The 26,996-nt window shown below is 48.5% G+C and overlaps 1 protein-coding gene across 2 annotated transcripts in view; it reads right to left on the reverse strand.

The window, feature by feature from the left end:
* The window catches only part of SV2A (synaptic vesicle glycoprotein 2A), a 32,289-nt gene extending 5,801 nt beyond the window's left edge, over positions 1-26,488 (reverse strand). Inside the window, exons 1-10 of one of the 2 annotated variants that reach the window (XM_035098449.2) lie at positions 25,479-26,488; positions 13,366-13,546; positions 12,249-12,400; positions 10,905-11,038; positions 7,940-8,029; positions 7,082-7,192; positions 6,741-6,829; positions 3,021-3,185; positions 2,312-2,445; positions 1,135-1,338 (exon numbers count right to left, since the gene is read on the reverse strand). In XM_035098449.2, coding sequence (XP_034954340.1) covers positions 1,135-1,338; positions 2,312-2,445; positions 3,021-3,185; positions 6,741-6,829; positions 7,082-7,192; positions 7,940-8,029; positions 10,905-11,038; positions 12,249-12,400; positions 13,366-13,546; positions 25,479-26,067 — 1,849 coding nt within the window. In that variant the 5' untranslated portion in view covers positions 26,068-26,488. The remainder of the gene's footprint in view (positions 1-1,134; positions 1,339-2,311; positions 2,446-3,020; positions 3,186-6,740; positions 6,830-7,081; positions 7,193-7,939; positions 8,030-10,904; positions 11,039-12,248; positions 12,401-13,365; positions 13,547-25,478) is intronic. The other variant, XM_035098450.2, reaches the window with a different exon arrangement.
* Between the last annotated feature and the right edge of the window lie 508 nt (positions 26,489-26,996).

Here is a 26,996-nt window from a genome sequence, read left to right on the forward strand (position 1 = left end):
TTAGAGCCATAAATATCCCGTGATCTGACTGGTGCCTTTTCCCCAGTAATTTGATCAAAAATTTCCAGACAGGGTGTTCCTATTCGTATATAAAGCCTTCAACAACTTGGGGAGAATTTTGCCTGCGAGATTGCCGTACTCCTCAACCACTTACAACTGACAGAACTGGCACTTCTAGAGGTGTCACATACGGTAACACCCATTTCTCATTTGTAAGAACTGTAGATCTTTTAGTGTGGCAGTAGCTACACTGTGGAACTCCCTGACTATTGACATTAGGCAGTCCCCTTCGCTGTACTCTTTTTGGCGCCTGCTAAAAATGTTTGTGCTTAGGCAAACCTACCCAGATGTTTAGAAAGTCGGTGCGAGTTTTAATCTGCTTTTAGTCCGACGTTACCTTAACTTTTCAAAAAGTCTTAAATAGTTGTTCATTTTTCTTATTGCTATTTCTTATTGCTTTATCTTCTTCTTTCTTTACCATCAAGTGGTGCATGCATTTTATGAAACACTAGTCTCATTCAGCCCGTTAAGAAAACGGGCGCTAGAGGTGCGACGGGGCCGCGGCCTTCCCTCCCTTTCTGCGCTTGGCCGCGGGGCGCGCCAGGAATGCAATTAAACAAAGTGCTCTCCCATCGTGTCCCGCGGCCGAGCGCAGAGAGGGAGGGAAGGCCGCGGCCCCGCCGCTCCTCCCACGGGCCAGGTAGGGTTGTCAGGAGGCGGAGGAGGCGGACCAAGATGGCGGCATCGGGCTCAGGGGCCGCGGCCGGAGCCCAATGCCGCCATCTTGGTCCGCCGCTGCAGGGGAACGAGAGGCAGAGGGTTGAGGGGGGGAGAGAATGTGTGTGTGTGTGCGTCCCGCCTCTTCGTCCAGTCCCTGTGTCTGTGGGGCACATGCGCAGGGACTGGACGCAGAGACACAGGGACTTTATTATATAGGATAGTAAATAAGTAATATTTTCTTACAAAGCACACACACACACCAAAAATGATGATTTGTGGATTAGTAAATCCTCAAGGTTTGACTACTGCAATGCGCTCTGTGGGGGGTTGCCCTTGGACCCGATGCGGAAGAACCCCGCAGGTGCAAAAAGCTGTATCTCTGACGATGGCAACAGCACAACATCCAATGCTTACCCAGCATCCGGAGTCGCCCAATTTTGTCCATCAGGAGTGCAGAGACTATATTCCCTGGCAGGACGGCGAGGGTGCCCAGGAAGCTGACAAAATAAATCATGTAGGCATTGTTGTCATCGCTGAAGTCCAGCTGGCAGCCTTCTTTGTTGTGGAGAAAGGTGCTGTTGATGATCTTGCTGTTGATGAACTTGTACTCGAAGAGGTCTGTGGGTCAAGGGGAGACAGACAGAGGGTTATTTAATTTTTATTTATTAAATGAACTGCAGAGGGTCAGACTAGATGATTCTCGGGGTCTTTTCCTTCTCTACGGTCCTTTGGTTCTACATGGGCTTTAATAATAATAATAATAATAATAATAATAATAATAATAATAATAATAATAATAATTTATTATTTATACCCTGCCCATCTGGCTGGGTTTCCCCAGCCAGTCTGGGCAGCTTCCAGCAGAATATTAAAATACAATAATCTATTAAACATTAAAAGCTTCCCTAAACAGGGCTGCCTTCAGATGTCTTCCAAAAGTCAGATACAGTGGAACCTCGGTTTATGAACACCTCCGTTTACGAATTTTCGGTTTACGAACGCCGCGGACCCATCTGGAACGGATTAATTCACTTTCCATTACTTTCAATGGGAAAGTTCGCTTCAGTTTATGAACGCTTCATTTTATGAACAGACTTCTGGAACCAATTGTGTTCATAAACCAAGGTACCACTGTAGTTGTTTATCCCCTTGACATCTGATGGGAGGGCGTTCTACAGGGCAGGTGCCACTACCGAGAAGGCCCTCTGCCTGGTTCCCTGTAACTTGGCTTCTCGCAGTGAGGGAACCGCCAGAAGGCCCTCAGCACTGGACCTCAGTGTCCGGGCTGGACGATGGGGGTGGAGACACTCCTTCAGGTATACTGGGCCGAGGCCGTTTAGGGCTTTAATGGTCAGCACCAACACTTTGAATTGTGCTCGGAAACAATGTATAAAAGAATAAAAGAGAACTCACTAAAATAACCGATCCTACCAGGAGGTGGCGTGACTTAACCATAGAATAAGAAGGAGCACCAGGATATATATATAATTATTAGATGTAAATTTCATTGTAGGAACATTAAAAAATTGGTAAAAAAATTGTTTAAAGGGTTTTGTTTTGTTTTTTTGCACATGGCGGCCTCAGACTTTACCCGTGTTGTAGAAGACGGTTGAGATGAAGGTACAGTTCTTAAAGAACGTATTGCTAGACGTGATGTCCTCAAAATAACATTCCTCGAAGAAGGAGTCGACGAAGGACACAGACTTCATTTTGAGGCCTATAAACCTGTCATAAAACAGAGAGGTTATGGGTTTACGTTGGGTGAAAGATTCCTGCATTGCCAGGGATTGGACTAGCACAACCATTGCGGATAGTGTACCCACCAAAACAGAAAAGTATTGGTCAAGCATTAACAGATTTTGGTGCCAGGTGTGTTTCCCAGGAGAAAGCATTCCACAAATGTTAGAGATGGGGGCCACCACTGAGGAGGCCTGTTCTCACGCAGAACCAACCAACAAGGAGCAAATTCCCAAGGGCAGGTCCACTGAGGGTCCACTGTCCCTCAGACCTTGTGGGGGGCTGGTCTATTTTTGGGGGGGTGTTAAAGACTTCCATGCCCCACAAATAACCCAGAGATGCATTTTAAATAAAAGGACACGTTCTGCTCATGTAAAAACACGCTGTTTCCCAGACCACCCGCAGGCTGGATTTAGAAGGCGATTGGGCCGGATCCATCCCCCAGGCCTTAGTTTGCCTACCCATGCCCAAGGGGGTCTCGGTCATGACCCATCTAGAGAACCACAGCCTATCATATGGTAGGGTTGCCACATTTCGAAGAGCAAGAGAGAGGAGCCACCTACTTGTCGTTGAAATACTCGCTGCGGGTGTGGATCTGGTTCTCGAGTGTGAAGTTGAAGGTGATGTGGCGCACAGACTCATTGTTGAACACCTTGGTGCGAGAGGCGTACTCGATGTTCTGAAGGTGCTTGATCATGTCTGGGAACCAGACGGTCAGACCGTAGTAACTGCGGGAGGAAGGGGGGGGGAGAGTTAGGAGGGGAAGGACTGAGGCAGAAGGGAAATCTCTGGAGACTTGAGTCAGACTGAACCACAAGCGTTCTAGGCAGAGAAGATCTCATAGCACTTAATAGTTGGTTGCACCAGTTTGTTTCTGATCACAGTTCAGAGACCCCCCTATAAAATCCCCAATGTTGGTTGGGGGTGTTGTGGCTGTCCAGTTGCAAGACTAATTCAGGGGCTGGCAAATTGTTGGTGTTTTTAAAGGTTTTGTTTATTTTATTTTAATTTCTTCTATTCAAGTTTATACATTTCATTAGTTTTACAATCAATTTCAAACATTTCAAAATTTGACTTCCTTCCCCCTCTCTCTGTGGTTCCTTAAATTTGTTTAAAAATAAATAAAAATCTTCTGCATATCCAAATTCATTTCACTTGCTCATTTAATTACCTACTGTAAATATATACTATTGTGTAGCTGCAGGCTATTACAATAATCCTGCTAATGCAGGCACCCCCAAACTTCGGCCCTCCAGATGTTTTGGACTACAATTCCCATCATCCCTGACCACTGGTCCTCTTAGCTAGGGATCATGGGAGTTGTAGGCCAAAACATCTGGAGGGCCGTAGTTTGTGGATGCCTGTGCTAATGTTTCTTTCTGTTTACAATTTATCTGCAAATATTCAATAAACCATTTCCATTCTTTTATAAAAAAAGTTTCTAATCTTGATTTCTTATTCTTCCGGTAAGTTTCACCAATTCTGCATATTCCATAGGTTTTTGTATCCATTCTTCCTTTGCTGGGACTTTTGCTTCTTTCCACTTTTGAGCAAGTAGCATTCTTGAATAAATGAATAAATTTCCATACAATTTAGGTAGCAAACTTTGAGGGGCCACCACCTCACCTCTATTCCACAAACTCACCCCTGGTGCTCCCTACTCTACAAAAAACATTATTCAGGATAGCGGTTTCCACAACCCACTAAGGAAGGTGGTAACACAATAAAATTCAAAATGGTGGCAAATTAATTTAAACATTTATTCCAAATCTTATTAAAGCTATTCAGTTAATTCGACAAAATTGACCAGCTTGATACAGTGAAACTAGCTTCTCAAATGATCTGATGGTTATTTAGACCTCCAATGCCTTTGCCTCTTAGCACCCTGCTAAGTAATCCTGCAGCCCACCAGGGGGCAGTACTGCCCGCCTTGGGAACCACCGGACTAATTAGTGGACTAATTGGTCTGATTTGCTATAAGGCAGCTTTCCGATTTCCTTAGACAACACACACACACCCCACCTGCAGGCATAAATAACACAGTTCTGCTCTGTTAGATCGACTGCGTGAAACAACCCTGCACATGCTCAGAGGCATATCGTTGCTTTTCGTAGAATCCTATCGTTGACGGGGATATAGAGGAGAGAAAGCCAGTTTCGCTAACAAGGGCGTCGCTTCGTTAGGCTTTGAACGGCCTATTAGCCAGGGAAGCTTTCTCCGCACACACCTGCGAACAAAATCGCCAGCCTCCAGCCATGACTTGATCCACGAGCCGTTTGCAATTATTTCCTGTTTGAAAATTATTTCACTGACAGCTCCAATTAACGAGAGCTGCCTGGAGATCAGTCATGGAGCTGCCGCTGCCTTTTTTCTCTCTCTCTCTCCTTCTCTTTCTCTCTTCCACCCCCCTGAGTCATATCAGCAAATGAGCTTGGTGGTTATGGGCTTTTGGAAGAAAAGAGGGGGGGGGACATTAAAATAATATTTTTAAAATATTCTCCTTACACTGCTGCACAAATTGGTGGCCTTTGATTCTGGCCGCATGACAGTCCTCGTTGCATAAATTAAATATCAGCTCTGTGTTTAACTGTTGCAGCAGCTGGATATTCACCTGCTAATGAGCTCGCAGGCGGGTTTGCAAGATGGGAGGTTGCGGATATCAAAGCATATAATCATTATACCTATGCAACCCCAGAATTCAAGGGGGCTGCTTCCCAGGGTAGGTGAGCTGCAACAGGAGGGAAATTAGAGTAGCTGGAAATTGGGGTAGGGGGTGAAGGAAGCAGTTTTTCTGAACGAGGAATGGAGCGATCAGGTACAGCGCTGAAAAAGCTATGGCCCCACCTGGATTACAGCGGTACCTTGGTTCTCAAATGCCTTGGTGCTCAAATAATAATAATAATAATAATAATAATAATAATATACCCCGCCCATCTGGCTGGGTTTCCCCAGCCACTCTGGGCGGCTTCCAACAGAAAAATGAAATAAAATAATCTATTAAACATTAAAAGCCTCCCTAAACAGGGCTGCCTTCAGATGTCTTCTAAAAATCTGGTAGCTGTTTTTCTCTTTGACATCTGATGGGAGGGCGTTCCACAGGGCGGGTGGGCGCCACTACCGAGAAGGCCCTCTGCCTGGTTCCCTGCAACTTGGCTTCTCGCAACGAGGGAACCGCCAGAAGGCCCTCGGTACTGGACCTCAGTGTCCGGGCAGAACGATGGGGGTGGAGACGCTCCTTCAGGTATACTGGACCGAGGCCATTTAGGGCTTTAAAGGTCAGCACCAACACTTTGAACTGTGTTCGGAAACGAACTGGGAGCCAATGGAGATCTTTCAAGACCGGTGTTACGTGGTCTCGGCGGCCGCTCCCAGTCACCAGTCTAGCTGCCGCATTCTGGATTAGTTGTAGTTTCCGGGTCACCTTCAAAGGTAGCCCCACGTAGAGCGCATTGCTCTTTGGTTCCCAAACGCTGAAAACCTGGAAGTGTGTGTTCTGATTTTCGAACTTTTTTCGGAAGCCCAACATCCGATGCGGCTGTCGGCTATTGTTTCCGGGGAGCTTGCATCAATCAGAAGCTGCACCTTGGTTTTCGAACAAGTCAAACCGACTTCCGGAACGGATTAAGTTTGCCGCTTTTGTTTTTGCTATTTATTTTGCGTTTTTGTTTTTCAGGCTTTTTCGGTTAATATGTTTTTGTGACAGTGTGGAACTCAGTTCAGCTACTGATTGATTGATTGATTGATTGATTGTGTGACTGCAGAAATGGATAAAAGCCCCCCATCCAAACAATGACCATCATCAGTGTAGGTAAGGGGGGGTGTTATTTTTAATTTTTATCATCTGCAATACTGTCTTATTTATTTTATAGTACAGTACATTTGCTTCCATTTTATGGATCAATGGTCTCGTTAGATAGTAAAATTAATGTGAAATTGCTGTTTTGGGGGGTTGTTTTTAAAAGTCTGGAACGGATTCATCTGTTTTGCATTACTTTCTATGGGAAAATGTGCCTTGGTTTTGGAACGCTTTGGTTTTGGAACGGACTTCCGGAACGGATTGCGTTTGAGAACCAAGGTACCACTTTATATGTTTTAGTCTATTCTATCATAGCTTTAACTTTCTGTACGGTTTAAATTATTGTTGCCCCCCCCCAAAAAATTATGATAATTTTATTGTTTTATATATTCTTTGTAAACCGCTTTGAGGTTTTTTTTCTCCTACGATCAAGCGGTATATAAAATTTATGAAATAAATAAATGGAATAAAGCTATACGATCCACACCTGAAGGACATGGTGAACCATACAGCCATCATCATCAGGGTCACCCGGCGGTATTCGGGAGCAAAGCACTGGTGGAAATTCGCCCAGACCTGTAAAAAGAGAGAAACACATTTTGAGCCTCTCCAGGGTGGGGCTAGGGGGAGGGAAGGGGGTAAATCAGTGTAAGGTTTTGCTGAAGTGTGCAGGATTGGACTCTGAAGACACCCTGCCAGTCTGTCTGCAAATCGTTGCCAGAGTGAGGGAACAGCGACAGAATGTGGGCAAACAGTGCAACCTTTATGAAGGAAGTGAGAGGGCCGTTTGGCTGAGTCCACTGAGCCTTCCTTGCTCCGGAACCTAACCTGCTGGGAAAGGTTCAAGAAGCGGACCATCCAGCGCCGGTACCAGGTCCCCGTGTCGGACTGAATCTCTACTAGCTCGTCCTCCTGTTTGATGGTCTTGATGTGGGTCACCTGCGGAGTAAAAAAAAAAAAAAAAAGTTGGAGAGGGAAGGCGACCTGGGGAAATGATGACACATTTATTTTTCATCCAGGCTTTAGATCAGGGTTTCCCCAAACTTGGGGTTTGGACTACAACTCCCATCGTCCCTAGCTAGCAGGACCAGCGGTCAAGGATGATGGGCATTGTAGTCCAAAAACAGTTGGAGAGCCGAGTTTGGGAAAGTGCTGCTTTAGGGTCATGGCAGGACCTTGCAAGTTTGTATACTATGAAAGATTCCCAGCAGGGGCATTGCAAGGCATCGGGGGTGTAAACACAAGAGCTAACAGGTGCAAATTTAGATTTTTAATGTCACAGAGGTGAGCCCCTCACCCCGCAAGATCACCCCCAAAGCAGGTAGAGCCTAAGTAGATATGAAGAGTCCGTTTAGTTTAGCATCCTCTTCTCACAGTGGCCAACCAGATGCCTCTTCTGGGAAAGCAGCAAGCAGGATTCGAAGACAAGAACCCTCTCCCCTCCTGTGGTTTCCAGCAACTGGCGTTCAGATGCTTTGCTGCCTCTGACCATGGAGGCAGAGCACAGCCATCCTGGCTAGTAGCCACTGATAGCCTCCTCCTCCTCCATGAATCTGCCTAACCCTCTTATAAAGCCATCTAGGTTGGTGGCTATCATTGCGTCCTGTGGCAGGGAGTTCCACAGTTTGATTATGCCCTGTCCGTCCATTTTAGTCTGCTGGGACGGTGGCCAGGAAGATCCCTCACCGAGAAGACTCGCTCGGGGTGACCTTTGGCTCTCATGTTGGTGTCGTGGACTTGCTTCAGCACCATCCAGGCTTCATCGTGTTTCCCGTTCTATAAAGGGAAATGTTACATTTAAAAAACAACGACAACAAAGCCATTAACCAATATTCTGCCCTGTGTGTGTTACGGACAGCTCTTGAAGTACAGACATTGGAAAATTCTGACTGTTGTAAACAAAATCTGCCCTTATTCCCTTATGGGGTACACAAGAGTCCTTTTTAGGTTCTCCATCGGTAGGAGAAAAGAACAGAGTCCAACCAGAGAATATTCAGAAGCAAAGCAGCAAATAAGCTTGATCTTTATTGACTGTTGCAACAGGGTGTTCTCTCTCACACAGGAGAAAAGGACCCCCTCCCCAAGGTGTGCCAGCCCCCATATAGACTTTTGAAATTGCCCACCTCAACTCAAAAAAACCCCCAAAAGCGGGTGCAACCCAGAAGGGGTGCAGCCGAGGACCACCACCCCCCCAATACATCACAAAAAGAGGTGGTATCCAGCAGAAATCTGAGTACCTTGTTTATCTCCTGTCTTACAGTTTACCTGTTAATGTTGGGTTGCCAGGGAGCCTGGCCACGCTTTTGTAATGATAATTACTTAGTTCCTGAGCCAGGACACAGGCTTACAGCATAGCTGCCAAGTCCTGGTTAGAAAAATACATGCGTCTGGACATGCGTAGAAGCGACTTCCGGTGCCGGCACTGCCCAATTTCCAGTGCCCAGACATGGGCAGAGCGGCACCGGAAGAAATCCGGGGGAATTACGGGATATTTCGCCATTCGGGATGACAACGGGCAACGGCTTTAAAAACGGGGGTTTCCCGGGGGAAACGGGAGACTTGGCAGCTATGGCTTACAGGCTCACCCTGTTCACACCCCAAATGTGCCCTTAAGGCAGGATTTGTGAGCACAGAGACAATGGAGAGAACATTTGGTCAGTTTGACAGAGTCAAAATGGTTTCAGGACTGTCTTCCTGTACTGTTTTAGCATAGCTGCCAAGTTATCCCCTTTTTTAAGGGATTTTCCCTTATGCTGAATAGGCTTCCTCGCGAGAAAAGGGAAAACTTGGCAGCTATGTGTTTTAGACATGTGGTTTATATACATATACGGTTATGAACATTTAATCTTTATATATGACCTCAAAATTCTTACAACACTGACGAAAACAGAAATTGCCAGCGTTCACTTATTGATCAGAAATCAATTCAGCAGACATGATTGATATTCACTGTTGTTGTTGCTTTTGGAGATGCAAATGATATGCAGTTGATTGCATTTCCCCCTCTACATTGTGCTTCCCTTGCATGGATGGGGGGCAATAACATAGTGACAACATAACCTATGTAATATACTTCATTAATCACATTATTTACATAAATTGTGTAAATTATGTATGTTACACGCGTGTTCTTATGCTCTTGCTGTTATGAATCTATATACGGCTTTTCCTTTCAAGGAGAAATATCAAAGCAGTTCACAAAGAACAAAATAGCCAAGAATAAAACCGATGATAAAAATGCATCTACTGTAATTAAAATATTGGTATTGGCATCAGTATTTGTATTAAATTACAGGTAGGTAGCCGTGTTGGTCTGAGTTGAAGCAAAATAAAAAAAAATCCTTCCGTAGCACCTTAAAGACCAACTAAGTTTTTATTTTGGTATGAGCTTTCGTGTGCATGCACACTTCTTCAGATACACTGAAATTCCCACCCACCCCCACCACCCTCTGAATATACATAAGGGTCTGGCTCTTCTGTTTCAGTGTATCTGAAGAAGTGTGTATGCACACGAAAGCTCATACCAAAATAAAAACTTAGTTGGTCTTTAAGGTGCTACTGAATGAATTTTTTTATTTTGTATTAAATTAGTATTTAATCAGTTAACTTAATACTAATACTAAAATTAGTATTAAATCAGTTAAATTAATACTAATACTGATTTAATTAGTGTTAAATCAAAATCAGTATTAGTATTAAACCCGCAAGTCCCTGGGCTGGCTACAGACATTTAAAATTCAGTATTAGAAAAAGTTAAAACACGTTAAAATCAAAGGGTAGACATAGTCAAGCACCCATAATTAAAAGATACAATAAACAAGCCCATTAAAACAGTGTGCTAGTTAAAACTTAATAATAATAATAATAATAATAATAATAATAATAATAATAATACTTTATTTGTACTCTGCCCATCTGACTGGGTTGCCCCAGCCACTCTGGGCGGCTTCCAACATGTATAAAAACATAATAAAACATGAAACATTAAAATCTTCCCTATTCAGGGCTACCTTCAGATTCCTTCTAAAGGTTATATAGTTACACATGTCATGTAAGCTTTGCTATTTCTCCACAGCAGACAGCTGTATGAACAATGTCAGTTATGGCAGGAGGCGGACTGCGGCAGAATGGAAACAGCACTGTGTGCAAGGGATAGAGGGTGAATGGATAGCGGCGCCTTAGCACATCCCCAGGTTTGAAATCAAAGGCCAGTTCACCCATGAGGCAAAGTGAGGCCATCCCCTTGGGTGGCAGGATCCACAGGGCAGCAGATCCACAGGGCAATGACAGCTGTGGCTCACTCCTTGGAGGCATAGCTGCCAAGTACCCCGTTTTCCCCGGGAAACCCCCATTTTTACTTACCTTTTCTTGGAGGCTAGTTCTGCGGCCTCCTCAGCACCCCTTCATGCCACCTCTACTGCAGCCTCCTGGCAATCTTTATCCACCCTGCGCCCTTGTTCCTGGTGTAGATCTTCACTTACCCCTTCCTCCCCATTTTGTGGTTCACCTCAGGTGCCAAAATGTCTTGGGCCAGCCCTAGTAACACCAACCCACTGGGTCTTTCCCCTCCCCTATCACCACATTCCAGCCTTGCCCTGATGCTTTCCTCCGTCTCCTCTCCATCTCCCTTAAGCCATTTGGTTCCTTTTACCTCCAAGAAAAAGCGGGGGCTCTCCGGCATGGTGGTGAGGGCTCCGATGGCAAAGACGGATGGGAAGGCACAGACCAGGACGAAGACGCGCCAGCTGTGGAACTGGTACGCAGACCCCATTTGGAAGCTCCAGCCTTCGGCAGGAAAATATCCCCAGAGGGTGGGAAAAGAGGATGGGAGGATTGGAAATTAAAGATCTGTTACACCCACCTCTCTCCCCACATGTACCCCAAATCTCTTCCATTTCACAACATGCCAGAATTGTGCACCTTCCACAGCTCAAACATGCAAGCTCAGAAATTTGCACTGGGTTCAGAATGCAGATCCCAAGTTTCCAGCCCCTAAGACGGATAAGGGGTGCCAAGAAGGCGGAATAAAATGCCTAGCGATTTTCGAGGCAAGGTGGTTTGCTCCTTGCATGAATCCCTTTCAAATACAGTCATACCTCGGGTTAAGTACACTTCAGATTGAATACTTTCAAGTTAAGTACTCCGCGGACCCGTCTGAAACGGATTAATCCACTTTCCATTACTTTCAATGGGAAAGTTCAGTTCAGGTTAAGTACGCTTCAGGTTAAGTACGGACTTCAGGAACCAATTAAGTACTTAACCTGAGGTTAAGTACAAATAATAATAATAATAATAATAATAATAATAATAATAATAATAATTTCTTTATACCACACCCATCTGGCTGGGTTTCCCCAGCCACTCTGGGCGGCTTCCAACAGAAGTATTAAAATACAATTATCTATTAAACATTAAAAGCTTCCCCAAACAGGGCTGCCTTCAGATGTCCTCTAAAAGTCTGGTAGTTGTTTTTCTCTTTGACATCTGGTGGGAGGGCTTTTCACAGGGCAGGTGCCACTACCGAGAAGGCCCTGCTTTGCCTGGTTCCCTGTAACTTGGCTTCTCGCAGCGAGGGAACCGCCAGAAGGCCCTCGGAGCTGGACCTCAGTGTCCGGGTAGAACGATGGGGGTGGAGACGCTCCTTCAGGTTTACTGGACTGAGGCCATTTAGGGCTTTAAAGGTCAGCACCAACACTTTGAATTGTGCTCGGAAACGTACTGGGAGCCAATGTAGATCTTTCAAGACCGGTGTTATGTGGTCTCGGCAGCTGCTCCCAGTCACCAGTCTAGCTGCCGCATTCTGGATTAGTTGTAGTTTCTGGGTCACCTTCAAAGGTAGCCCCACAATGAGCCCCCTATGCATACTCAATAGCCCAGGGGTGAAATCCAGCTCTTTTCCCAGTACAGGATTGGTGCACGATCAAGGCCAAAGAGAGAGAGAGGAAACACCAGGTCAGCTGGTCTCCTTCCTCCCTGGCGATTTCCCATCCCTTACCATAATGGGGGATGATCGCCCATGCCATGGCAGACGCATAGATGCCCCCAATCATCCAGAACATGCACAGCCAGCTGAGGTGCTCCCCACGCTTCTCCTGGGCCAGGAACTCTGAATAGTAGGAGAAAACGATGGGAATCGACCCGCCAATACTAGAAAAGGGGGGGGGAGAGAAGAGAGAGAGAGAGAGAGAAGTGAAAAACATGCTGATGGGGTATGAACCACTTCAAAGTTCAAGCTGGGCGGAGGGCAGATGGCAATTTTTGTTAGACTATAGGTAAAAAGGTAAATATAAAGGTAAAGGACCCCTGGAAGGTTAAGTCCAGTCAAAGGCGACTATGGGGTTGTGGTGCTCATCTCGCTTTCAGGCCGAGGGAGCCAATGTTTGTCCACAGACAGCTTTCCGGGCCATGTGGCCAGCATGACTAAACTGCTTCTGGTGCAATGGAACACTGTGACGGAAACCAGAGCGCACAGAAATGCCGTTTACCTTCCCACCACAGTGGTACCTATTTATCTACTTGCACTGTCGTGCTTTCGAACTGCTAGGTAGGCAGGAGCTGGGACAGAGTGCGGATTTGAACTGCCAACCTTCTGATCAGCAAGCCCAAGAGCAGGGGTAGGCAAACTAAGGCCAGGGGGCCGGATGCGGCCGAATCGCCTTCTCAATCCAGCCCGCGGATGGTCCAGGAATCAGCCTGTTTTTACATGAGTAGAATGTGTGCTTTTATTTAAAATGCATCTCTGGGTTATTTGTGGGGCATAGGAATTTGTTCAAAAAATTTTTTTTCAGAATATAGTCCGGCCCACCACATGGTCTGAGGGACGGTGGACCGGCCCACAGCTGAAAAAGGTTGCTGACCCTTGCCCAAGAGGCTCAGTGGTTTAGCCCACAGCGCCACCTGCATGTCCCAAAGTTCAGTCTTCAAGCACATCATCATCAGAATTTATTCCCCAGAGCCAGAAGTTCAGCACATGGCTGTGTGAGGATATCCATCTCTCTCACACACCTCCCTTCATATTAAAAACAATTTGGAAAAGCTAAGTTCCTAGTTCTCATGGTGACAGAAAAGAAGAAGAAGAAGAATCTGGCAACTGAACGCAGAACACGTCTTACCCCACACCGGAGAGGAGCCGGCAGAAGAGGAAAGTGCCATAACCCTGGACAAAGGAAGAGAAGAAGGCGAAGACGCTGTTGACGGAGAGGGACATCAGGAGGCACTGCCTGCGCCCAAGCCGGTCCGCCAGGCCGCCCCAGAGGAAGGCACCAACCATCATCCCCAGGTAAACAATGAGTCCTAGAGGAAGACAAGGAGAGCACATAGCAGAACCTCTTCCCCCTCATTGGCCGCAGTCAGGGAAGATTCGCCACCAGGGATGGGGAAACATTCTCTGCCCAAGGGCAACAGTCCCATATGGGAAACCCTTTGGGAGCCACGACTTCCCTCTCTTGTGCAATAGGCTACTTTTCTGCAGAACTGGCCCTGTCACAGGCAAACATTAAAACTCGTTCCACATCCATAAAGCAATCAATCGTTTAGGGTGGGCAGCACCAATGCTTGGGAACTCCCTGCCTGTTGACATCGTGCAAGCCCCTTCACGGTACAGTCGTACCTTGGAAGTCAAACAGAATCCGTTCCGGAAGTCTGTTTGACTTCCAAAACGTTTGGAAACCAAAGCATGGCTCCTAACTGGCTGCAGGAGCCGTCAGACGTCCGGCTTCCAAAAGAACGTCCGAAAACTAGAACAATCACTTCTGGTTTTCGATCATTCAGGAGCCGGAACGTTCGACTCCCAAGGCATTGGGGAGCTGAGAGGTGCGACTGTACTTTTTTCAGATCCTGTTAAAAACACTTTTGCTTAGACAACCCTACTTGGACATGGAAATGCATGCTTCAATCTGCTTTTAGCTTGTTGCTGGTTTTATCTTTTGAATATTTTACAGGGCTGTTTTTACTGGTAATTTTGTTGTTTTATTCCCTTCACAGCACACTTTGAGGTTTTGCAAACTCTCGTATACGTTTTTTGAAATAATAAATAGATAATACACACATGTGCATGCACACTCTCTGTCCCCCATTCAGGCAAGCACAGGCATTATCAGAATTCAAGGACATGTCCCCAGCCAAGCAAAAACATTCCAGGAGGGTATGGACAAGGAGAGGTGTGAGCTGGGGAGAACTCCAAGGGCCAGACAGGGGAGTCTTTTGGCCCCCAGGCCAGAGATTCCCCATCCAATGTGGTGTAGTGGTTAGAGTGTCAGACTAGGGCATGGGAGACCAGGGTTCAAATCCTCTCCTTCAGCCATGAAGCTCACTGGGCGACCTTGGCAGGGGGCAGTCACTGCCACTGAGCCTAACCTACCTCACAGGGTTGTTGGGACAAAATGAGGAGGAGGAGAACTATGAACAGCACTTTTAACTCCATGGATGAAAAAAGGTAGGATATAAATGTGAAAAATAAAATTTAGGTGTGAGGGTCCTTGCCCCCTGCCCCCAGATACAGCCAGGCTGAAGTCCCAACTTCCCCATGCAGTTTCATGAGTTCTTGGAGAGCGCTGGAGTTTGAGAACTCTGCTCTCCTCTATACAGAAAAATGCAAGGCTGTCATCACACAGCCAGCATTGGAGGACTTGCATGAAGTGAGAGCGCAGTGCCCACTGGAGGATTTGCAGTGCCGCATCACAAATCTAGATTTGCATAGAGAAGGCAGGGGTAGGGGAGCAAATGAGAAGGCAGGCTGCACAATATCCACGGTCTGACTCAGTACTGGGCAGCTCCCCGTGTTTCTAGACCCTTTGGCCTCATCCAGCAGGCTCTCCTTATCTTCTTCCACCACCACATCACCCTCGGGCAGAGTTGATTCCCAGCACCTGACAAATTAAACACCCTCAGCTCCTTCCCTTCGCTGGGGGTGATGCAGAAGGGCCAGGGAGAATATGCCTGGCTCAGCAGGGGGCTCTGGTGACTCAGCACGTGGGCGTCGAGCGGCAGCTGGAGTCAAAGGGATGGCAACGGCGGCTGGGCGGTTTTCACCGCAGTGGGAATCGGCCTCAGTGTGGCAGCGTGCTTTGCTCTGGGCACACAGGGGTGGGGAGGGGGTGGCGTAAGGAGAGGAGGAGTGGGGTGGGAAAAGGCCATCGCTGCGTCTCGCCCTCCTGTGGACGGTGGGCAGATAATCCCTCCAGCAGTGATGAGAACTGGGCACCCTGCGGCGGCCAAGTGGCTCCTCTAAGCCTCTTGCCACTGCGTCCAGCTAATCCCCGGATTAAGCCACCAAATATCAGGCCAACTACACAGCCCTGACAGATGCAGTGGATTTCGTTTTATTTTGCTTCTTCCCCTGCAGAGATGAAATTCCTCCTTGCAAGCCCTTTTACCAGTAGTTCACCATTACAGTATATTCATTCATTCGTGTGTGTGTGTGTGTGTGTGTGTGTGTGTGTGTGTGTGTGTAAAAGGGATTACCAGCTTCCTCTTTTTTCATCAAACATGTCAGGCACTGTATGCATGTTCAGTACTGCACTGCGACATTCAATGTCCCCTCCCCGTCCCCCGGACCACTTTGTGCCCCAGAATCACTTCTGAAAACTAGGTGCCTCTCACAGACGCTGTGGGGTTTCCAGTGCTCACAATATGGCAGGCGCCACCAGCACCCTCATTTCTCGCCTGCAAGGGAGATGACCATGGATCTCATAGCATCATAGACAGGGCCGGATTGGAGTTTCACGAGGCCCTAAGCTACTGAAGGTAATGGGGCCCTTTATATGCCCAGCTGTCAACAAAAATTATCGCTGTTTTATGTGTTGAATAGATGCTATATGGTAATTTATGGACCTAATAGGTATCTAAAGCCGTTTGCACATATTGCCATGCAACCAGTCCATGCAGAATGTAGGCATCCTATTTATATACAGAGAGAGAGAGAGAGAGAGAGAGAGAGAGAGAGAGAGAGAGAGAGAGAGAGAGAGAGAAATGAGCAAACCAGTGATATTTGAGGGAGCATGCTACCAGGCAGAGCCCATTACTTACATCATAGGAGCCTACGCAACACAAAACACTGTTGCTGTATGTAGGTTTTATTTTATTTGCTGAATAATCTTTGACCGGTGGCCACCCGACCTCTGCTTGAAAACCTCCCATGAAGGAAGAAGAAGAAGAGTTTGGATTTGATATCCCGCTTTATCACTACCCTAAGGAGTCTCAAAGCGGCTGGCGTTCTCCTTTCCCTTCCTCCCCCACAACAAACACTCTGTGAGGTGAGTGAGGCTGAGAGACTTCAGAGAAGTAACTTCTAGCCCAAGGTCACACAGCAGCTGCATGTGGAAGAGCGGGGACACGAACCTGGTTCACCAGATTACGAGTCCACCGCTCTTAACCACTACACCACCTTCCGAGGGAGTTTATCCCACTGTTGAATGGCTCTTAGAAACTCCTTCCTGATGTTTAGTTGGAATCTCCTTTCCTGCTGTTTGAATCCACTGGTTTTGGGCCCTACTCTCTGGAGCAGCAGAAAAAAAGCTTCTTCTATCTTCTATGTAACAACAACAACGAGCACACTCATTCTGTTCACACAAGGATTCACACTTGGGGAACAGAACCACAACCTATCTCTCTCCCTCCTCAGCTGCCCTCCTCAGATCTGCTCCGGAGGGAACCCCTGGAAGAGATTTAGGGGGCTTTTGGTGGAGGAGAGAAGGGCGGTGTTCCATTGCGCAAGTTGTGGTTGCCATGACCACAATCTGGGCGGGTTACGACAATCAAAAATGTTTAAAAAGGCTGAAACGTAGAATGTTGATCACCAAATTAAGCTTGATTACAAAGCAGTATATGTTTGCTGTAGTACCCTATGCTTTAGTTCCGTTAACAACCTTTGGGAATGAAAATACCCAAATCTCAGATACCCTTGATCATCTTTGGCCGGGACTGTTTTCAAGGGCAGCCCCACAGAGAGTGCATGGCGGCATTCCAGCCTGGAGGTGTCAATTGCTTTCAGAATCAGGTTAAAAAGGTCTCTCTCTCTCTCTCTCTCTCTCTCTCTCTCTCTCTCTCTCTCTCTCTCTCTCTCTCTCCCCCCCCCCCCTCTCTCTCTCTCTCTCTCTCTCACACACACACACACCATAAGCCATGACTGAATCTGCTTGGCAGCAAAGCAGGGCAGGCGCTATGGCCTGGGTAGCTGGGGCCACCGAGATCAAACCCCCAGATGCCAAGGGACTTCTGCTGCGACGGAGAGGATTTTTACAGGGGGAAGGGGAAGGGAGAGCCGGGAGGCAGAGTGTACGCAGCAGAGAGTGAGGTCTATTTTTATCCTGCCTTCTCCATAAATCTGAACTGCAGTCACAGGGCTGGGATGCGGCTGAGCGATGGGAAGTGACAAACGGGAGGAATAAGACAGCAGTTTTTCAGCTGGCCAATCCCAGCAGGGTGAAATAGGGGTGGGGGTGGGGGTGTTGGGAAATAATGACATCAGCAGAATGAGAAGTGCCTTCATCTGAGAGAGAGAGAGAGAGAGAGAGAGAGAGAGAGAGAGAGAGAGAGAGAGAGAGAGAGAGAGAGAGAGAGAGAGAGAGAGAGAGAGAGAGAGAGAGAGAGAGCTTCCCACCTTCAAAAACACCTTTCAAAAACACGAGGCCAGTGGAAGCATGAACTTCTCCCCTTTTTCCTTGGAAAAAGGGCTCACTCTAAACACTTTGCTGAAGTTTGGCAGTGCACAGGGCTGTAGAGAGCTGCATTTCACTGAAGCAGAGCATTGGGGTGCATCTATCTCAGTAATGTCCACAGTGACTGGCAGCAGCTGTTTCAGGCAAGGAGGTCTCTCCCAGCCCTGCCTAGAGATGTCTTTGGGGGTTGAACCTGCTGCTATCAAGACCTGAGCAGCTATCGTTGCAATTTTAAACTCCTGTAAATCCTGCCCTGTGTTATATACATTTCTCAGGCTTCAAGGACGTTTTCATAATCTTTACAACAACCCTGTAAAATAGGCCGTGTTGTTGCTGATGAGCGCCATTCTTGGAAGATCGCAATCAAATCCAACACTTAATATTCTTGCTAGTTAGTAAGTTTAGGGGCTAATGACCACAGAGCTGTATTGCAGGTAGGCAGAGTCCCAGACCATAGAAATGCGATTGGTAGAAAGGGCTCTATGTGATGTCATTTCCCTTCCTCTCTTGAGTATTTCCTGTTCCCTTTCTCACTCTCCTTCTCCTAAGTCAGCCAAGGAGGAGGACCTCCCTCCGACTTTTATTTCCGTACAATATCAGTATTTTACCTTCATAGTTTTTACTGAAGAAGAAGCTGAAAACCAATGAGTAAGTAATTCATGCTTTAAACTTCTCAGTTTGTTGTCTGATTCTTTGTTAAGCAAGGTAAGAAAAGGGGGAGCCAGCTTGCTTCGCAGCGGGACTTAATTAAAAGAAGACTTTGCAGCCTGTTCATATTTGCTTTCCATTTTTCTGCTAAGGATGGGGCTTTAAACTCTGCTCAGTGTACATTCAACCCACACACGTGGGCGCCCGGAAGGATCAATTGCAATTCATACATCCCCTCCTATCCATTAAAATGCACCCCGCACCATCTTCATCCCCAAATCGCAGATCTGGAAGGGGTCTGATGCTAAGAGAACTGCCAGTGATTTGGATAAATCCTTACGACAGCCCTTTGAAGTGGTTGAAGCGTTGTCATTCTGAAATTTCAGACTGAGGCTGAGCAGCAGGGTGCCTCAGGGCTGCGCAGAGGTCCATGGCCCAGTCACGATCCTAACTGCAAACACCCAGGAGCCAACTCATGCTCACTGACATGTGGGGGAATGTGGCATAAACTCCTTTCTTTTTTCCCCCTCCGTTGGCCAGTGGCCAACCAGATGTTCCAAAGGGAAACCAAGCAGGACCTGAGCAAAGATTCCTTGAGGACAAGATCCCTTTGGTGTTCAGCAACTGCTATTCAGATGGTGGAGGCAGAGCATTGCTATTCTGGCTGGTAGCCATCAGTAGCCCTCTCCTCCTCCATGAGTTTGCCCAATCCTCTTTTGAAGCCATCTAGACTGGCAGCCAGTGTTTAACTCCGCGCTGCGTGAAGAAGTCCTTTCTTTCGTCTGCCCTGAATCACCCAACATTAGTCTTCACTGGAGCTCCTCAGTCATCCAACCCTCCCCACGCCCAGTGCCACCCCACCATGAAAGGACAAATCTCTGTCTCTTTGGAGCATCCCTCTAGTCTCATCATTTGCATGAGTCACAGCTTGCTTTTCTCTCTCTCCCTCCCTCGCTCTCCAAACCATGCTGATTAGGAATGGCAGGTTGCTCAGGGCTTGCTAAAAAGCAATTTAGGGGCTGGGGATGGGTGGCAGAGAGAAAAATAGAGAGAGAGGAAGACATGCATTTTCTCCTCGCCCTTAATCAACTTCTGGGAGAAATCCCCTCCTGATGAACTGCTGGCTTGGCCAAACATTGCCCCTCCTCCGCCCAGAAATCCATCTGATGCAGCCACAGCGCTACAAATAAGTTTGGGGGCAGATGCACACCATATATTCAAAGCACATTCAATGCACATTTTAAAGTGCACAGGGAAATCTCTCGGGGTGAGAGGCTGGGGGACAAGAGGCACACTCCCCATGTGTAAGCTGGGAGCACACACCCTTTTCTGTATGGCTCAAAAGTTAAGATATATCTGAGAGAGAGGATTCTGTACTTATCTATCCTTTCTTTCTATTCTCTGTTATTTTATTCTTTATTATTTTTAATATTTTTCTGTGCAATTAGTTGGCCTTTTATTGTCATGTGAAAAGTGTAAATAAGACTGTATCAAAAACATGCACAGCTTTTCCCAAAGAACACTGGGAATTGTAGTTTCACCCTTTGCAGGGCTACATTTCCCAGCACCCCCAGCAAGCCACAGTTCCCAGGATTCTTGGGGGTGGAGAGGAAAGCTGTACTGTAAATGTAAGACATGGCTTCAGTCAGCGGCGTAGCTAGCCGCCTGGCTGCCCGGGGCGGCAAACCTGAAGGTACCCCACCGGGGGGGCGGGGTATCCGTCACGCGCATGCATCATGTGTCACAACACATGCGTCGTGGCACGTGGCACATGCACACACAGGAGGCATGCACCGCAGCGTCGTGGCAAACACCGCGAGCAAGTTGCAGAGTGAGGCAGTCTCGCTTGCATCGGGGCTTCTCCTCCATAGCGGCAGCCGTCGGAGGTGGTCAGCCCCGTCCAGCCTGCTGCCTCCCGCCTAGCCTGCTGCCCAGGGCTGTGCGCGCCCCCCCCATTACGACACCACTGGCTTCAGTTTGAGGCTGACCACTTGGAGGAAAATATTGACTGTAACTTGTCTGTGTTGACAGACTGTGTTGACACAAGAGCTCTTGTGCTCAGGTCTTGCTTGCGAGTTTCCCAAAAGACGCATCTGGTTGGCCACTGTGAGAGCAAGATGCTGGACCAGATGGGTCATTGGCTTACATCACCTGCTAGGATGGCGGGGTCTCCTGTCAATCAGCTGGTCGCCAGTATCTCCAAGGCGCTGTTCCTTTGCTGGGGTGGTTTGATTTCCAATGGGGCAGGCAAAGGAAAAGCACACCGTCCTTGTGACACCAGGTGACTGACAGGTCAGTTGCCCGACTACGCGGGACACAACCTGTTTGTGATCTCTGCTGATGGGGTGATAAGGGCAAGCCAACACAGCAGCCCCCCAACTGGTTAAACAATTCTCCCCGTTCAGCCACATCGCTTGACAGAAGGAGAGGAATCGCCATCCATCCAACTCTCCCTGCTTTAGAGCCAGCTATTCCCGGCATCTGCTCCCTGGCAAGAACGCAAGCGGGTCATCTTCGGTCGAGGACGCTCCGAGTTCAGGAAGAGAAGACGGAGGAGGAGGAGGAGGTGATGGAGAGCAGGCAGAAAGAATCCCAAGAGGATTCCCAGTTGCTGCCAGGCCAAGTTAGTGATGGCTTGAAGCACAGGCTTTCTCTGTGGATCTTTGGCAAGGGGGAGCTGTGGCTGACTTGGCCCCGATCTGCAAGGGATGCCAAAGCTCAGGCTTCCAAAAAGATGTTGGCAGGTTCCTATTTAAACCAGTCCTTCAATCAGAACTGTGAGGACTGGGATCTTAGCTTATTTTTTAGAGGAAAGGCTGCATGCGGCTTCGATCCCCAGCATCTCTGGGCAGAGCTGGAAACCCAGAGAGCTGCTGCCAGCAAGTGTAGGCAACACTGAACTGGATGCGCCAATGGTCGGATTAGGTATAAGGCAGCTTCTCTTGTTCCTATTTTAAATCAGCCCCTTTGCTTGGAACCATGAGGACTAGAATATTGCTTTTTAGGGTAAGGGCTGTGGCTCAGTCCTGGGTCCAATCCCCAGTGGCCTCTCCAGGTAAGCGCTGGGAAACAGTCTGTCTCCAAAATGACGGAGAGCTGTTGCCAGGCCGAGCAGACAATACTGGCCTAGATGGGCCCCATTGCTCTGACTCGCTTCTACGATTCTATGAACAGAGAGACAGTGCAGACTCTCTCTCTCTCTCTCTCTCTCTCTCCATAGCCTCCAGGCCAAAGGGGACCCCCCCCCGATTTGGGGGCCTGTGGGAATGTGGCGTCCAGTCTCCGCAGGCATTCGGCAGGGGACAACAGCCTTGCCGCAGTGCAGTCTGTACGGAAAAGCCGGTGTCAGTTTTGCCTCGAAATGCCAGCGTTCCCCCCACACACACCCATGCACATCGCCCCCGTAGGCCCTCCTCACTTTGGCGCCCCCGCAGAAAAGCACGGTTTCCTCTGCTCCCCCGCCCTCCCACCACAGTTCCTTTTCAGTGGGATATAATCCTGCCTAAGCCTTTCCGCCACAGCAACCAGGGCCTCCGCAGTGCCTTGTGAAGCAGGGAGATAAGCTCGGGGGCCACTGTGATTCTGACACATTATTCCTAAATTAGGAATGGGGAGGGGGGATCGAGAGAGAGAGAGAGAGAGAGAGGAGGCGATGAGTCACAACCTTGCCGCATTCCGCTCTCAAGCCTGGAGCAGAAATCCGGACTGATCACACCAGTGCAAAACTCGGCCGGGCCCAATTCGCCCCCTTCCTCCCAGGATTGCAGCGGGTGAGGCTTCAGTCTGGCCTCTGAGCATGCAGCGACGTCCCCCTGCTTCAAGCCAGTTTTGCCGCATGAGATGGCCGAGTTAGGGATTAAGGCTACGATATTTTTTTTTGTTGTCATCGTGATTCTACGGGGTTCTCCACCTTTCAGTCCAGGCCATCGAAAAATGGTTGCTGTGAGGTCCGATCTGTTTGCCGAAGCATTATTGCGTGATTGCAATAATCGATTGCGTGATTGCAATAAACGATTGCATTTATCGTTTTTTAAGATGCGGGTGATGTTTACTGTGCTTCTACTAGGTTCTTGGGGTTGGTGGCTGCCTTGTGTTTTAATGAACTGCATTATTGCAGCTTAATGAAATGCGGTCTTCCACGCTTGGATCCTGCATGCTAAGGAATGGGTTGCCAATGCAATAAATAGTCAACGGTGATGTTAAAAGTCCCACAATCCTTCGTGTAATAAGCGAGCTTGACAAGGAGAAGGCACTGACGTCAAAGGAACATCAGAAGAGCCCAGATGCTGGATCAGCTGCCCAAGGGGGCCTGCCTAGTCCAGCATCCTGTTCTCACAGAGGCCAAATGCACCAAAGAACCTAGGAGTCCAGATAGAATGCCTCTGAACCTGGAGGTTCTATAATGACCCTCCCCTGAAGGAGCGTCTCCACCTCCATCATTCTGCTTGGACACTGAGGTCTAGCACCGAGGGCCTTCTGGCGGTTCCCTCGTTGCGAGAAGCCAAGTTGCAGGGAACTAGGCAGAGGGCCTTCTCGGTGGTGGCGCCTACCCTGTGGAACGCCCTCTCAACAGATGTCAAAAAGGAAAACAACTACCAGACTTTTAGAAGACATCTGAAGGCAGCCCTGTTCGGGGAGGCTTTTAATGTTTAATAGATTACTGTGTTCTATTTTCCTGTTGGAAGCCGCCCAGAGTGGCTTGGGAGACCCAGCCAGTTGGGCGGGGTATTATTATTATTATTATTATTATTATTATTATTATGATGATGATGATGAAAAACACAGCTGCTGAATCAGGCTGAAGGGGCCCATCTAGTCCAGCATCCTGTTCTCACAGTGGCCAACCACATGCCCAAATGGGGAATCCCGCAAGCGGGGACTTGAGTATGAGAGCCCTCTCCCCATTGGTTACTCCCAGAAACTGGTATTCAGAGGCATGCTGCCTCCAACAGCCATTGTGGCAAGTGGCCTCATCCTCCTCTGGTGAATTTGTCTAATCTCCTTTCTAAAGCCATCGGGCCAAAGGAGGCCCGTCAAATCCAACTGCCTGTTCTCACAGTGGCCAAATGCCCCTAAGAATCTAAGAGTTTAGATAGACTGTCTCTGGGCCTGGAGGCTCCATAGGGACGTGAAAAGGGCCTGGTGGATTAGGCAAATGGCTCCCCCCCTTGCCCCTTGCCCTGTTCTCACAGCGGTCAACCAGATGGCTCTCCTGGGAAGCGCATAGGCAGGACCTGAGTGCAACAGCCACGCTCTCCCCATCTGTGATTTGCAGCTGATGCCCCCGAGAGAGGAGGCAGAACTTCACCATCACGGCTAGTAGCCATCAGCAGCCTTTTCCTCCATCAATTTTTCTGCCCATTGATACATTATGCGGCAGCGAATTCCATACTCCAGACTGTGTCTCAGCCTGTGTCCAGACTGTTTAACATCCTGGCACTTGAAGGCAGTTCAGGGTTCAGGATGAGCTGCTTTGAACTCCATGTGGAGTAGAGGGTGTCTATGATTTCAGAGCACTTCCCATGTAAAAACCAAAACAAGAATGCCCTGAATGTAGTAAGTTACCACATCAAATGGACGGCTATACAAAGCCAATGTCTCCTTGAAGTCCTAGCTCACTACAGGTTTTTATTGTTAAGAGGCAGGAGAGAGGGGATCCCATGTAGAGGAGTGTTTACAATTAATTAGAAACCTCATCACTCACACGCAGACTGCCCAACATCTGCTGACTCACTCTGTCTAATGGTAAGACCAGAGTTTGGATGTTGTTTCAGAACCAGCCATGCTTCGACTGAGTGTCCTCCTCTCCGCAGTGTCACGTTCCTGGGATCAAGCTCCCCTTATTTGAATTTATTGTATTGTATTTCTCTCCCACCTTTTTCTCCAAGGAGCTCAAGGTGCGGTACGTGGTTCTCCCTTCTCATTTAATCCTCACAACAACCCAGTAAGGTAGGTTAGGCTGAGAGGCAGCGACAGGCACAAGGTCATACCCAGTGAGCTTCATTCCTCTCCAAGTTGGGGATTTGAACCCTGGTCTCTCCCTGTTCCTGGTCCGACACCCTAACTGCTACACCACCACTAGCACTTCTCCTTCAGGGGATGAGGCAGAGGGGTGGAGTGGGAGAGGGAATTCCCCTAACCCTGCCCCCAGATGTGCACACTGAACCAGAAGAACCCCTTGCACAAGAGGAGGCTGTTGGGCCGGTAGCCATTCAGCCCAAGGAGATGGTGGTGCTCTCCTCTAGCTACTGCTCTAAAGCCCCAAGCAAAACCTCACCCTCCCCTGCTCTGTTGGAGTTGATGTCTGCTAAAACAGCTTGCGCCTCTTTAAATAAAGAGGCTCCTCCCACAGAAGGCGGGGCTAGCTGCTCAGATAGAGTTGCCTGTTTATGTATCCGTTTGGCTGGTGCTGAAACAACATCCAAGCTTTGCTCTCATGCATCACTGCATGGAGCTGTCCAGGGTGCTGCTGAGACCTCATCACCATCCTACTGAGGCTGTTACTCAAGACACAGCACGGCAAGTGTCCCTGCATTTGTGCTAGAAACGGGGATAGCCAGCGGGTTGACTTACAGATGCTGTTGGACTATGACTCCCGTCATCCTTGACTCTTAGTCACTCTGTTTTGGACGGATGGGAGCTGTAGTTCACCAACCCCTAGAGGGCACCATGTTGGGTATCCCTGTGCTAGGGTCACCCAGCTTACCCTCTGCCTAAAACCCATGCAAACAGTTTATAGAGACTGTCAATGAGGCTTTTTCAAACTTGAATTTCACACTTGTGTGCTATCTTGGGGCAGGTGGAGTTGTCTGGAAGGCAGCGTACCCATAAATGCCAACCTATGTCCTAGCCCCTTCAATCCAACATCAAGCTGCCACCCCCACCAGCAGCCCATTTTCTCCTTGGTTGGGGGGACTTACCCAGCATGCCTTTATTGGAGTCCGACAAGCACATGTCCTTCTCGGCGCTGGGAAGGACAAAGCCCACCACGAAGATCTCCACCCCATCAGCCATGAGGGCCAGCCCCAGCACAAAGTATAGAGTCCACTGGAACCTCCCGTGTCCACATTCCTGGAGGATCAGCTCATACTGCTGGGCCAGCTCTTCCTTCTCCTTCTTCTTCTCCCCTTCCAGGTCATCAAAGTCCCTGAACTCGCTCACCACCTCCTGGTTGGCCGTCAAGTGGTCCCCACTCTTGAGGGAGTCATTCCGGGGGATGCCCTGGTACTCTCCTTCATAGATTTCATCGTCCTCGTCATGGCCCTCGGTAGCATCACTAGAGGCCCCCTCGTCGTCCACTGCCGGCTCCCCACGATAGTAGCCGTCCTGGGGCTGGTAGTCCTCATCGTCGTCGTCCTCTTCGAAGCGGGCGTAGGAACGCTTCGTGTACTCATCCTGCACCCGGTCCACCCCTTTGCCTACCTTCTTGGTGGCGTGCTTCTTCACTTCCTTGGCAATGTCTTTCGCCCCGCGGATGAAGGCGGTCCGGTCTCTGAAACCTTCATCCATGGTTTTCTGGCTTTGGAGGTCAAAGGGAGAGGAATATGCTCAGGAGGTCTTCTCAGTTCAGCACCCAGAATAGGTGGACAGCTCCTTCCTTCGGAATAAGAGAGATCTGCAGGGTCTTCCCAGTTCAGCACCCAGAAAGTGTGGACAGCTCCTTCCCTTTGTTGGCAGAGAAATGCACTCCAGAGGACTAAGCTTACAGAGTCTTCTCAGTTCAGCACCCAAAAAAGGGCGGATAGCTCCTTCCCTTTGGATGGTTATCCACCCAAATTACAAGGCTAACTTGAGGCCTTCCAGCAGGCGGGTGAGAGCCACTTCGAGGGCTGCCCTCTGCCAGGCTGAAGCCCCCATCCGTCTAAATCCAAGCTTGCCTTTGGGGAGCCAACGGGCCAGTGGAGGGAGTCGCTCCTTCTGCGTGGGTGGAGATGGGCCTGCAAGGACGACAAAGCAAAAACTGGAACACTTCAGACATGGAACGAAGGACGGGAGCAAATTCATACAGAAGGGAGCCTGTAAATCAAACTAGCATGGCCAAACTGGCCAAAGGAGGAATGTGGATTTAGTGGATCTGGCTACATCAGAACATAACAAGAGCCTGTGTGAGGAAAAAATTATTCCACCTTTGCGTGGAACTAGCTGGCAGTGCTGAGTGCATTTTTTGAAAGCTCCAGACTTATCCCCGGCCCCCCACCCCCAAAAAAGAATATCTCCAACACACAGTTAAACTATGGAACTCCCTCCCACATGAAGCAGGGGTGGCCAACAGCTCTGAATACCAGTTGCTGGAAGCCACAGGAGAGGAGAGTGTTGTCCTTGTGCTCAGGTCCCATTTGAGGGTTTCTCAGCAGCATCTGGTTTGGCAACTGTGAGAACAGGATGCTGGACCAGATGGGCCCCCTTTGGCCTAATCCAACAGGACTCTTCCTATGTTA

The sequence above is a fragment of the Zootoca vivipara genome, chromosome 17 (assembly GCF_963506605.1).
Source record: "Zootoca vivipara chromosome 17, rZooViv1.1, whole genome shotgun sequence".
NCBI classification, from domain to species: domain Eukaryota; kingdom Metazoa; phylum Chordata; class Lepidosauria; order Squamata; family Lacertidae; genus Zootoca; species Zootoca vivipara.